At 35.6% G+C, this 13,599-nt stretch overlaps 1 protein-coding gene across 1 annotated transcript; it reads left to right on the top strand.

The window, feature by feature from the left end:
• Positions 1-554: 554 nt before the first annotated feature.
• LOC121416746 lies at positions 555-8,113 on the top strand. Its single transcript, XM_041610203.1, has 5 exons — positions 555-589; positions 3,158-3,242; positions 4,394-4,535; positions 5,236-5,390; positions 6,647-8,113. The coding sequence occupies exons 1-5, from the start codon at positions 555-557 to the stop codon at positions 7,049-7,051; spliced, it is 822 nt and encodes a 273-aa protein (XP_041466137.1). The 3' UTR covers positions 7,052-8,113.
• The last annotated feature ends 5,486 nt before the right edge of the window (positions 8,114-13,599 follow it).

Raw genomic sequence — 13,599 nt, 5'->3', positions numbered from 1 at the left:
AAGCATGTAGAATATTAAGGACCGTGTGCGCGTAAGAGGCGTGAACACAGAGGGCGGCAAACATAAGTCGCAGAAGGATAGAGGTTGAAGAGTGAGAAATTAGAACTAGGGCGCTGATCTCATTTTTATGAGAAATGTTGTTGTTGATACACGTATTTATTTATTTGTTTATTTATTTATTATTTAAATATTTTACCAGGGTGCTCATTCAGCATAAAGTTGGTCTCCCATGGGGCCCTACACTCTAAAAACGGTCTAGTCAAATAATTAACTAGATTTCCCAGTCAAGTGAAATTAACTTGAAAATCAGTCAATATCTAGTTAATTTGCTCCCTTTTACTATAATGTCTGTCATCGACGAATAACTAAGTGAAGTAGTTACGTTTGACGGGTTTCCTATAATGCGCTCAGGGGAACAAGCGCGGTCGCTTATTGGTCGATCGATGGGTCGAGTAAAAAGTACCGGTTTTGTACGGATCACTAGTTGACTGTGCTGCTGTAGCTGTGGCCAACTGGATTTCGATGGATGATTTTGTGAGGAAAATGCTGCTGGAATGGGGGATGGAGGAGTTAATACACACTTTCAAGGGTGAGTTTGAACTGTATTAGTTCTAATCTAGATCTAATCTAGGTCTAGGTCTAGAGATCTATTCTAGATCTAGTCTAGTTCGACTTCTAGATCTAGCATATCAAGTCAATGCCCAGCGGCGCACGCACAGTCGCACAAGCGCAGCCCGGCCCGGCTAGCGCTAGGGCTATACGCTAGGGCACGGCGGCCGTGACCCCTGCCTGCTGCACTGCATATTAGGTACAGTACGCGCCCGGCCCGAATATGACAACTTTTGCCATTGGCTTGTGGTCTGACACATGTTTATTTAAAGCTAAAACGCGAACGCAAAGTTTGACAATGAACACCATTTTTACATCATCGTATTCGTAAAGCTTGGAAAAAACTGCACAATGACTCATGGGAACTAGGTCTAAGCTGTACGATACCATCAAGCGAAATTGGAACGAGGGGAAATCGTTTGTGGTGACATAAAGTAGGATTTTACGTTGAGTTTCATCCTGTTTTTGATATGAAAGGGGTGTTTTTGACCCCAAAACGCGAATGCAATTAACATCTTTGCAAAAATTTCAATTATTTAATGGAAATAATATATCATCAGCATTATATCATTGGAACTAGGGATAAAAGTGGGAACTTTTTTCAGGAATGACAAAATGTTAACAAAACATGAAATTTTCAATGGTATTTCCATAGAGTGGTAGACACGCGCGGAAAGCACGCGCACTTAGACTTAGTGTCCCGTAGGATTCGATATGATTTAGATCTAGTTTAGGGTCTACTCTAACGTTTAAGACTCTAGATCTAGAATCTACATGTACGGTACTCCAGATGATCTAGATCTAGAATTAACTTAGGGCTTAGGCCAGGCCTAGAAATCAATCTAATATAGGAGAGCTGCTAAGTATAGGTTTAGGCCTATCGTAGCCTAGGCTAGACCAAACATATATAGCCTAGGCCGATCTAGATCTAGGCCTGTGTTGCATTGCATTATGGTACTCTGTGTGTACATACGTCTGTGCCCACCGGGTGTGTTTGTGCATTGTGTTATCGGCCAGATCACATGATGAAATCAAATGAACACACATTAGCCATCAAAGTCAGCACTGCTGCTATAATGAATTGCGTGATGCAGGCGAGCATGCCAAAGGCGTTCCAATTGTTTTGTAAAAGAGCAGAGAAAATATTGGTGAAGGTTTGAGAAAAATCTAATAAAGATTAAGAATGTTATTTAGAATTCAAAGTTTTGTAAATGCATGAATTTTAATATTTTTATGTTCCTGATTTAAAATTCTATTCATGATTAGGTGTGAAATGATTTGTCTATTGATATACAAATGGTAGGATGGGGGGTTGGGTGTCCGGACACTTTATCTTTTCGAAGCCTTCTTTTTTGTCTGTGGATTACACTAAAAATATGAATTCATTGCTTGTAATAATTTTCTATTTTGTACTTTATAATATTTCCTAACATTTTGTACTAATAATTGATAAAACTTCGCTTGTAAATTTTTCCAAATGACATTCTAAAATTGATCGTCCGGACACACAACCCGTCCGGATACACAACAACTGGGTATACAGTAAAAACCATTTTTCATTTTCTGAGTAAATGACATTTCATATTACATTATATACATACCGGTATATGTTTTTATTATAGGATGTCAGAGCTATCCTGATGGACTCTTTTAACGGAGAGAACTTCGTGAAGGAAATGGATAATGGAATGCTTTCTGTACAATCTCGCATAAAGGTTGTGCGAATCCTGGTGTCTTGGTTAATACAAGAATTTACAAGCAAGTAAGTGTCCTTCAACTTCAAGTGTCTTTCCTTTTTATGGCATATTAAACCTTCCAAAACAAATTTACACTTAATGAAAAAAGGACTGATTACATAACATGGATTTCGGTTCATCAATATGTTACTTAACCACACAAAAACCACCAAAAATGTCAATGGCTAAACAAATGCCGGTACATTTTCATATTGTAAAAGAACATTTTTGACAAGTCTTCACTGACCTATCATGTGAAGACTGTTTCAATTACGTGCTGCACCAAAGAATTAATTTTTCGTGTTTACCCTTGAAATTCATGACTTCTTTATTAAATACAGCCTGTAATTAATATAATAGAAATATTAAACTAATCAAATATTAAGAAATTTCGCTATTTTAAATCAACAGAGTCATATGAAACCCACTTGAAATGTACAGTGTACATGTATATTAAAAACAAGAGAAAAAAATCGAAGTGATATGGAATCGAGCCACAAACAATTGGGAAAATTAAAGGCCTGGTCACACCGCCCGAGCGTTGTTGGAGCGGAGAGAAAAAAAATCATCACCGCTCGCTACCGTTCACCATTTTCGATTTTGATTGTTTTTTTTTTTTTTTTTCCCAAATTTTGAGAGCAAAATTCAACCCTCTCTCCCTATACCGCTCCAACAACGCTCGGGCGGTGTGACCAGGTCTTAAAATCATATTGTAGAAAATTTTCAAGTGTTGGTATTGATGAGAATGCAGGTCAAAAATCGCTGAACTGATTTAAGATAAGCAAAAAAAAAATCCATTATTAATTATTCAGGCCACCTACAGATGTCAAGGTCGCTCTAGCCAAGGCGGTGGTGTCGCAATTTCCCAAGCTAAAGGACCTTGAAGGAGTAGGTCATGTGAGTAAAATATGTATTTATGCATTTAAAATAAATTAAACGATGTAGATCTACATAGAAATAACGATGGATTTGTATTCTTTGCACAATTCTTGAGGTATGTGCAAAATTTTGTGGCAATCGTTCAGGTCCCAGGGGGGGGGGCTGAGCCCCCCTCCTCCATATTTAATTGCCTTGAAATAGCCCGGGACAGATAGGGTTATAGGTTGAGTGATGAAAACTAAGCTACTAGTCAAGAAATACATGTAGCTTTATCTTCGTAGTATAATTGTATAGGCAGATTCTCCAGAAATTAAGTTGCGTGGAAGTGTGGATGATAATGAGGATTGCATAATTGTCAATCACAAGAGTAATGAGAGTTAAAGGGATTTTCATTTTTTTTTCAGGAAGCATGGTATTCTCCAGCTAGGGAGAAACGGGAGGCATCTGGATATTTGGAATACCGACTTGTAAATGTACGAAAGAGAGCACAAAAAAGTGCACCAATTACATCGGAGCCAAAGAAGACACCCAAAGCCACCATGGGAGACTTAACAGGTAATTTTTAGCGAGCAATAAAGGCTCAGAACATGTTTTGAACATGTATAAATGTTCTGGGTGTACACCGATTTGAATAGTGTTCAGTTACCGCTGAGCCTGTTGAACCTCCACCGATTACCATGTGCAGGCTGCACCAGTATAATCTTAGGCCCTGTAAGGATAATACTGGAGGGGTGCTACAGAGGGAAATGTGCATATGATTTTCCCCCAAGGCATGATCATACTCTTCAACCTAGGGGTAGTGGTTCTTTTATGTTGCTTTCTGCGCCCGGGGGGGGGGGTTAAAAACTATTTTGATTGAGAAAGATTTTGATCTTGGCTCAGCTAGGGCACTGTTTTAGTAGTTATTACACCACTGTGTAAGATACTGTAGTTTTTGGCTGCCAAGTTCTGAAATTTATAAAAGTGCATGTTTGTTTGTATTGCCATTGTGATGAAATCGTGATATATGTGTAGTTATTTTAAAACTGCTGCTTTTTTTCCCTTTAGTAATCGTAACAAAATGAGTTCATGTTTTGCCAATTTTTCTTTCTGTGGAATTACCCATATTGCTTCTTCCCTTTCAAATTGTAAATAAGTGTATACTAGTAACATTTTATCATTCATTCCAGATTCAGCAGGACTTCAGGATTCTTTATCCAGAGGTTGCAGATAAGCTGTTCTTAGAGTGGCCCAAAATAGCTCCCCTGGTACTGAAGTATGCAGACCTCCATAACCCGACATGGCGGGAATCTTTGACTGTTCCACATCTCGGTAAGAATATTAAAAAAACACATTTTTAATTGAATAATATTTACAACATTGAAGCTGGAATGATGCAAATATAGAAATGATATTTGGAATGGAGAGAAAGAGAGATTTCCAGCAGGAACAAAAAGAAAGGTAAACTAGAACTGCAATCGTATCAGAACAATGTGCATGCATCGACGCCTTTGATTTCCCAGGTTTTTCAATCAATAAGCAATATCAATCTCTGAAAATTTGAGATGTGAAAGAATAGAAACAAGGAAGTTATGGCCATTTTACGATTTTCTGACTTTACATTTCTATAAATATTAAGTTTTTAAAGGAAGACTATTTGAAATTTATTGCATGAAGATGGCACTTTGAAGGGCAGGTTATGTGGCTCAAATGATAGAGCAACTCTCTGACTATCTATAGCAAATTGTTTGAAGTCTGTAGCATGCAGGACAACAGAGATATGAAAGAAGAAAGAATGGTATGCAAATGGACTTGAAATAAACAAAATGGTGGCTGCACGGTCATGCATGAGGGATTTTGGAAAATGAAATTGGAGGTGCACAACAATGGGTCATGGACAACAGGTATACTAAATTTGGAAGGATTTTGGCCTGGGCAGAGCTCACAATTAAGGACCATGTTTTAAATTGGTTGGGGAATTCCATATTATGCATCACCTAATCTTATTTAATTTGTTTTCCTAATTGTGCAGCATCTTCTGACTTGACATGTCCTGCAGCAGAAGTGGAGACCATGGCACTTCTTGCGCTTCCTCAAATCTCGCCTCCAGGAATGAAGAAGGTGGGGAAGCGTAGTATGAGATGCAGCAGGGCAGAATCATCCAAAGCCTTCATCAACATCGGCCCAGTAAGAAAATCAATTTAATGAAATGCAAATTTCTCTAAACATGTTAATTTTTCACTTTTAAAAGTAGCATGGAGTACTGGTCAATGGTGGAACATTTTGATAAAGTTTACTTGGCCTTTGTTTGATTATCAGCAAACAATACTTCATATTTGCACTGTAGTATGGAAACATTTCAACACAAATGTACAAAATATTTTTAGAATCGTAAGTTAAAACATGCGTGATACGTCAAAAAGTCAGATGTCCCATATATGAATTTCTGTGTTCTGTATCAAAATATAAATTATTATAATTTATTTGGATAATTGTTATATTACAAATGTTCTACTATTTCCAGCACATCCAATGTGTATCATGCCTTAAATTATTTGCACATTGATAATTCATGTGTATAGTAATGGTTTTAGCAAGGTTCTTTGGAGTTTATTTTATACCGCAAGTATTCCTATATACCTTTAAATTGTCCTTACTATTCATTTAATAATAAGCAACAATTACTCTACCTAACGTGTTAATTCTCTGCATGGTTCATTTTCAAATATGCATTTTTGCTGTGTTGTTGGAAATGTCCCTACTGTAAACTTTCAAACAGGCATGAATTGACTTGAAGGATCTTTGTATTTCTGGGAGACTTAGTTTGCAAATTGGGTGAGATCCACTTTTTATGGAAATTGAGTTATTGATATAAAGAACATTGTTCAACTGTACCTGTCTTTTGAACAAAAGTTCTAAGCTAATTTTTAGAGCACTTAAGAAGAAATGCATTTCCTAATTTCACTTTTACTTACATACATGTAGACGCCTGAACAAAATCTGGCAAACAAATGCATTTTTCTCTGAAGTCACAAAAATGGATCAAACCCGTTTTACAAACAAACTTTGAAGATATATTGCGTTGTTCCCAAGACAGGTATTATTAATATTTACTCATTGTTTAAATGGAACTCTTTAAAAAGATCTCACAATTATGCGCCTCTGATCGAGATTTAACAATACTTTGTCCCATGCCTCATTGCAAACACACAAATGAATGAAATTTGTTTTCTTTCAATACCTTCAAATTAGTTTAACAACATTAATGATTTACACATTTTTTTGTCTTGGGATGACATGTGCAAAACGAAAAGAAAAATGAATAACATTTCACATTGTATTTGTCAAATACTCTTAATTGCTTCGTCATGTTATAAGAATTTGTAATTGCTATAATATGATTTGAAAAGTGATAGAGCACCATCATTTTTTCTTTCTTTCAGGTGGGGACAAACCTTCCAGAGTACCTAGAGAACTGCCAGCAAAAGCAACCTTTTGTGCTCGCCCTTGGGGACATCCTCAAGCCAGAGCAAGTGTTCGTTATTTACGGTGGTGCTGCCTTGGAAGCAATGTCCCTCATTCACGGAGTGGACCTTTGCTTTAAGGCCATCTATATTCTGTGGGTAAATTATCCTTGGGAGGCAGCCAACACTTATGACTTTCTGCAGAAAGTCATTTACAAGATGGATGATAGAAACCCCAACTGCAAGACCACAACGCCATCTAGTACCATTTCCCTTAGGCTTACATCTCTAATTTTTCATCATAGAGTCCTAGGCATGGAGTGGTGCAAGAAATTTGCAATTGATTGCAAGTCATTTTCAGGTACCGGCCTAATCAATCATTAATCTTACAATCAATTTCAAATTTGCAATTGATTGCTGGTCAACAAATATAAATTATTTGCTTTAGTTAAGATTGTTGTATCACTTGTAAATTTTTCAACCAAAATTTGGGATTGATTGTAAATGTTTTCTTGCAACACCCCCTAAGAAGAACAAACTGCTGTTTGGGGAATTGTTCCTGGAGTATGCAGATTGAAATGCTATCTTGTACATGTTTACTGAAGTCATATCAAAACTCCAAGCAAATTATACTGTTTGTTTTGACATATTTTGCAAATGTGGGCTACTACCTTTAAAGTCTTATTCAAACAAGGCACGACAAAGCTCAGCAACTTTTGTGTACAAAGTCAATGGGATATGAGGTGTCAAATATGTTTCAGAGACAAGTGACCTTTTTTGAAAAGTAGACCAATTAAATTTCTTTAAATAGCGCAAAATAATTTTTCCAGATGATCTTTATACAGGTTATAGTTATACTATGTTACGTGTGATGATGCAAAATGCTTTTTGTGCCACTTTCACCATTTAACATAGGAATTGGTAAGAAGGTCATACTGGCTGTTACTTGAATAAATTCATGAAAATGGTCTAAACAATGACAACAGGCTACATCTGGAGGAATAACATAATTCTTAAAAAATTGAATTTCTCGGATTGTCATCAGACCTACCAACTTCTCCTTTTTTAAAAGGAGTTACTCCTTTTTAGAAATTTTAATATACATTTACCATATGGTTAAAGAAATCTTATTGTCCAGGTATCTTACACTAATCTATGTGAAATATGCTGTGACTCCTATTTTTTAAATGAATCAGTCCTATATTTAAGTTTACAGGTTGGTAGGCATGTGGCATTTTTGAAAAATTGTTTTTCAAGAACAGGATCACTGTAAGTAGAATTTGATAAATGAATATAAAAAGCGGTTTCTTAGCTTTAGGTAAATTCAGAATTAGATTGTCAACGACATTCATGATCATCTCATGAATATGTTTTTTTTTTCATTGTACTCTAGTTTTGCATGAATACAATGCCAGCAATGGCCGAACGCTATGGCCCGAATTCACACAAAAAAAAAATTCAAACCATGAGGCGGTTTAACCCTAAAAAGACTGACCTCAACATTTTTCTCGATAAATCTGTAGTTGGTGCCGCGCAGTTCCATGACTTTATTCTTGCAAGTCTTGTGCAATTTTTTAGACCAAATTTGTGACTCCCGGGTATGCGCTTCCGAAATTACACAACATTTCATAAATGCATGTTGACCCAAAATTGCTCAAAAAAGTGAATTTTTGTACAAATCCAATGTAAATTGTGTACTTAGCCAAAATTCATAAATGTATCATTATTTCCCATTTTACTAATCAAACTCAGTTTTATCTTGTTTATGGTCAGAATAAAGTTGCGGGCGATTTCCAGAAAAAAAAACAATAGAAAACTAAAAGTTGAAAAACAAAGTAAATAATTTTAAAGAAATTTTAAAAACCATAAAATACAAAAGAAAAGAATTACGATATTGAATTTCCAATCAGAATCCTACAAAGAGTCTGAATAAAAAATGGAAGCATTATTTAATTAATCAGAGAATTGATTTTACGTATAAATTAGCATAATTATGAGATTTTTCAACCTATGTGTATATTACAAATGACAGAATCTGCCCAAATGCGCAAAAAATGTTAATATCTCAAACAACGTTCCCAAATCACATTTAACAATTCCTCTGAAAAATATTTCTGGCTTTACAATGATACCAGCCAAAAGTAGGTTTATAACTGAACATCATACTGTTTTTGACCTTCCTTAATTGATTTGGAGCAAAAACTTTGATTCCAGCATAATTTATATTATGCGTAAATTAGCATAATTTATATTATGCGTAAATTCGCATAATTATTGAAATTATATAATTTTTTGAAAAAGTAACTAATATTATTGTAGGTTTTGTCATGGGTGATATAATTGCCAATTTTTCTACAGCCAAGATCTCATGCTCGGTCTATAAGGGTCAACTATAAAAAGCCTTGGGGGGTCAAAATAGCTCAGTATTTTTACGGTTAAGGGAGTTGAAAATAATGATTTTTAATGTTTCACAGTAATATATGTAAATGAAATGTTCTCAAAATACTTTGATTAATTTTTTTTTATTAAACTATTAAATCAAATACACAGTGTATATTTGCATGTTGCCTTGAATGTATGTATAAGATGGTTTGCTCCTGTAATATATGTAAATGAAATGTTCTCAAAATACTTTGATTAAAATTTTTTGATTAAACTATTAAATCAAATACACAGTGTATATTTGCATGTTGCCTTGAATGTATGTATAAGATGGTTTGCGATTGCAATGTCTTATGATTTGATCTTACAGCATGATTGAACTGTGATGGCACAAACACCAAAGACTAAGGAGGTGCAGGAAAGAATGCAAGTGTATGCTATGACTGTCTGAATGGTGAAAATCTACTAGAATATCAGTGAAAGTGGAATGACTATATTTATTGTCAATACTGACTGATAAAAAGAGTGAAAAGTGACTAGAAATGAATAGTGAAATGACTGAAATATCAGTGGAAGTGTGATAACTATATACGTAGTCAAAACTGACTCGGAAAAGTAGTGGAAATTACTAGAAATTCAGTAAGAATTTTTAACTGATTATCTAGTCAAATAAATATAACTAATAATTATCAGTCAAAATGACTGATTATCAGTTGCTCCCAGCTGACCCTTTCGCCCAGTCAGATTTGACTGGATATCAGTCATATTTGACTATTCCTTTTTTAGAGTGTAAAAGGCTATCATTATTGTTCTTCTTGTTTGTTGGTTTTGGACTTTTGGTTATGGCGGGAGTTGGGCAACTTGGGCTGTACATAGTGCCGTTTTTTGTGTTTTTTTTTTTGTGTATCCCTAATTCTCCCCTAGTATAATCTAACGCCTGTAGGTTTAAGCAAAGGAAAAGGGAAGAAATGAAAGGGGGAAAATAAAGAAAGAATCGCTATAAATAATTTTTTAAATATTTATTATAATCTTTTTAAAACTTTAATACAAAATGTTACGAGGGTAATGAAGCCATGTACTCATATTATTATAGTCATAATCAGTACGAAATAGTAGTAGTAGTAGTAGTAGTAGTAGTAGGAGTAGCAGTAGTAGAAGTAGTAGTAGCAGTAGTAGTAGTAGTAGTAGTAGTAGCAGTAGTAGGAGTAGTATAGGAGTAGGAGTAGTAGTGGTAGTAGTAGTAGTAATAGTAGCTTATTTTCAAAAATTTTCAAACTTTAATACTAAATGTTACCAGGGGAGTGAAACCACTCATCCAAGGTCCTTCGTTATCATTGGTATAATCATTATCATTATAGTCACAATAATTATCATTATTGGCAGCAAGAGTAGTAGTAGCAGTAGTAGTATAGTTCTAGTAGTAGTAGTACTAGTAGTAGTAGTAGTAGTAGTATTAGAAGTAGTAGTAATTTATAGTTTATTTAGTTACAATTAACCAACAATATAAAGTTAATTTCTTTGAAGAGATTTTGGTATTGAACAAGATACAAAAACATGGTTTACTATTATATTCATGTGCATTTTTTTAACTTCTGTGCAGCCCTGATTCCAACAGCCAAAAATTATTGCAATTAAATAATTTGAAATCCAAAGTTCCTTTATCACCATTCAAGAAAAACATGTTAAATTTAGCATTCTGTTGAAATGACAGCAATCGGTGGCCTACCTTGAGAGAACAATATTTTCATAATTGAGTGACTGTCCTTTGAAAGCGATAAGGGCATGTCATCCGAAGTGATTGACTGTATAAGTGATTCGTACTTCAAAGCTATATTCCATGATGAAAGTCACGACTATAGTCGTGGTGATATTGTCATTATAATTACGTTTATGTGAACAGTTTGCTGATGGTATTCAAGTTCAGAGAAATAAAAGCAAGTAGCAAAAGAATAGGTATTGATGCGTTCTTGTTCTTTTATATCAATTTCCCTGTCCACCCCTTTCTCTCTATTCTCATCCTATAACACATACATTCAATCACACATACATAAACACACACACCATCATTTTGACAAAGTATCAGACAACTATAACATGAAAACAACAAACTTCGGTGACATATGATAATAGGCATTACGTGAATTACATGTTCCACACAACTAAAAAGAAAAGGAAAAACAAAGATAGAAGAACAATGAATTCATGTTAAAAGATTTAATCACTAATGCTTTAAGGACGAACGTGTAGCTTTAAAACTCTTCAAAACCCACTGTAATATAAATATCCAAACATCAATACTGACAAGTGATTTTCTCACCCTGAAATTATTAACAAGAGCCCCAGGGGGCTTAACGCTCACCTGAGCTGACGGATATTCAGCTGATGCAAGCTCCCTTGGTGCAACTAGGAGCATGGCATCAATTAGAACTGTGAAATCCTACTGGACCTAAATTGAACTTGGGTCCAAAGGGCCCCAATGGCAAGACCCTCTGAAGTGCCATGAGCAATTTTTATTCCTCAGCTTACAAGAACATGTATATTTGCATTGCAAACATATAAGAATCATATCTACAAAGTTGGGATAAAACTGGAACATGCATTTCAAAGAACAAAACAAATTATATTTACCGTTGGAGCACCCCCCCCCCCCCTTATCCCAGAGGGGGCCATCCCAGGTATTTTCAGGAATAATTTCTATTCTTCCCTCCCCCAGGGCCACCATGGGGGCTACAGGTATACCTTGAACAACTTTGCATCCACTACGCATAGGGATGATTCCTACCAAGTTTGTTCAAGATTGGACCAGCCGTTCTGGAGAAGAAGATGAAAATGTAACAGTTTACGGACGACGCACGACGGACAAAAACGGACGGCAATAGCTCACTTGAGCCTTCGGTTTGTTACAACCGATAATGTCGCAGCAACGCATAATGTCGCAATCTGCGACATTATGCCAAGAGCGTCCGACGCATAATGTCGTAGTTTTTCTAACGCATAATGTCACATGTCGCAACGCATAATGTCGCAGCAAATCGTCAACGCGTAATGTCACATGTCGCAACGCATAATGTCACAGCGGTATTTTCTTCAGGACTCGAGCTACAGATAAGATATAAAACATGCTTTGACTTAGTACCTGTATTTTGAGACACGAAAAAGAGAAAGAAATTATTTTGAAATCAGGAGTACTCTTTGTATGGATATTTGTCGCTTTATTACCATTTCGTCTACTGCCTTTTCCCCACTATCGCATGGTCTGATATCATTTCGTCTAATTACCATCTCGTCTAATAGCCAGTTGGTCTAATAGCCGTTGTGTTTATTATCATTTAGTCAAATGATTGTTAGCCGAAATGGGTTTAGACAAAGTGATAGCGAACCAACTGAAGTTAGATTAAATGGAACATGGACGAAAATGAGAGTACACCAAGTGGTTATTAGACCAATTGGCTATTAGACCAAAAGGTAATAGGCGTATAATATTGGACAAAATGGATATTGGACCAACTGAAAAAATACAATTAGACTAAATGATAATAAACACAACGGCTATTAGACCAACTGGCTATTAGACGAGATGGTAATTAGACAAAATGGCAATTGGACTATGTTGATAGTTGACTAACTAATGGTAGACGAAATGATATCAGACCATGCGATAGTGGGGAAAAGGCAGTAGACGAAATGGCAATAAAGCGACAAATATCCATACAAAGAGTAATCCTGATTTCAAAATAATTTCATTCTCTTTTTCGTGTCTCAAAATACTCAGTAAAAGCATGTTTTATCTTATCTGTAGCTCGAGTCCTGAAGAAAATACCGCTGCGACATTATGCGTTGCGACATGTGACATTACGCGTTGACGATTTGCTGCGACATTATGCGTTGCGACATGTGACATTATGCGTTAGAAAAACTACGACATTATGCGTTGACTGCGACATTATGCGTCGGACGCTCTTGGCATAATGTCGCAGATTGCGACATTATGCGTTGCTGCGACATTATGCGTTGGTGCGATATTATCGGTTGTAACACGGCTCAGGTGAGCTAAAAATGTAAAGAAAGATATGATAAATTGACAAACTTTTAAAGGGATAGTTCAGTAGTGGATCCGAACTCAAAATTTTATCCAACCCTCATTTTAACAGTAAATTTTATTGAGAAACTGCTTATAAACACCATTTGAAACTATTTGGTAATAAAATTTTTCCTTCTAGAAGCGATGTATCCGCCAAAACTGAATAAATGTTTTTGTAATCGATCATATGTGATCGATTCAATGACAATCTTTAGCAAAGTATAAAAAAGGTATCTGCTTTTGAAGTAGTATTGAAATCAATCAAGAATAACGAAATATGCGTAAATAGTGCAGATTTTCTTTAAAACGGCTCATTCGAATTCGAGTGAAAACGACAGCCGCGTCTTTTACTTGATTAATATATTTGTACAAAGAGTGCATTGCTATTGAGTAAACAAGACTAAACTTTTTTTTCTACAAGCTTAGGCGGCGATTTGCGGTTTAGGGCCTAAACAGGCGCATGCACGCA

Source organism: Lytechinus variegatus, chromosome 6 (genome assembly GCF_018143015.1).
Source record: "Lytechinus variegatus isolate NC3 chromosome 6, Lvar_3.0, whole genome shotgun sequence".
Classification (NCBI taxonomy): Eukaryota; Metazoa; Echinodermata; class Echinoidea; order Temnopleuroida; family Toxopneustidae; genus Lytechinus; species Lytechinus variegatus.
The sequence above is the reverse complement of the archived record's forward strand: the minus strand, read 5'-3'. Positions and strand labels throughout refer to the sequence as shown.

What these genes read in the sequence shown, in the direction of transcription:
- LOC121416746 (XM_041610203.1), top strand. Translation starts at nt 555, where the DNA reads ATGGGGGATGGAGGAGTTAATACACACTTTCAAGG. An exon ending in GTTAATACACACTTTCAAGG is followed by an intron (nt 590 to 3,157) that starts GTGAGTTTGAAC and finishes TTAATTATTCAG; the next exon opens with GCCACCTACAGATGTCAAGG. An exon ending in CCTTCATCAACATCGGCCCA is followed by an intron (nt 5,391 to 6,646) that starts GTAAGAAAATCA and finishes TCTTTCTTTCAG; the next exon opens with GTGGGGACAAACCTTCCAGA.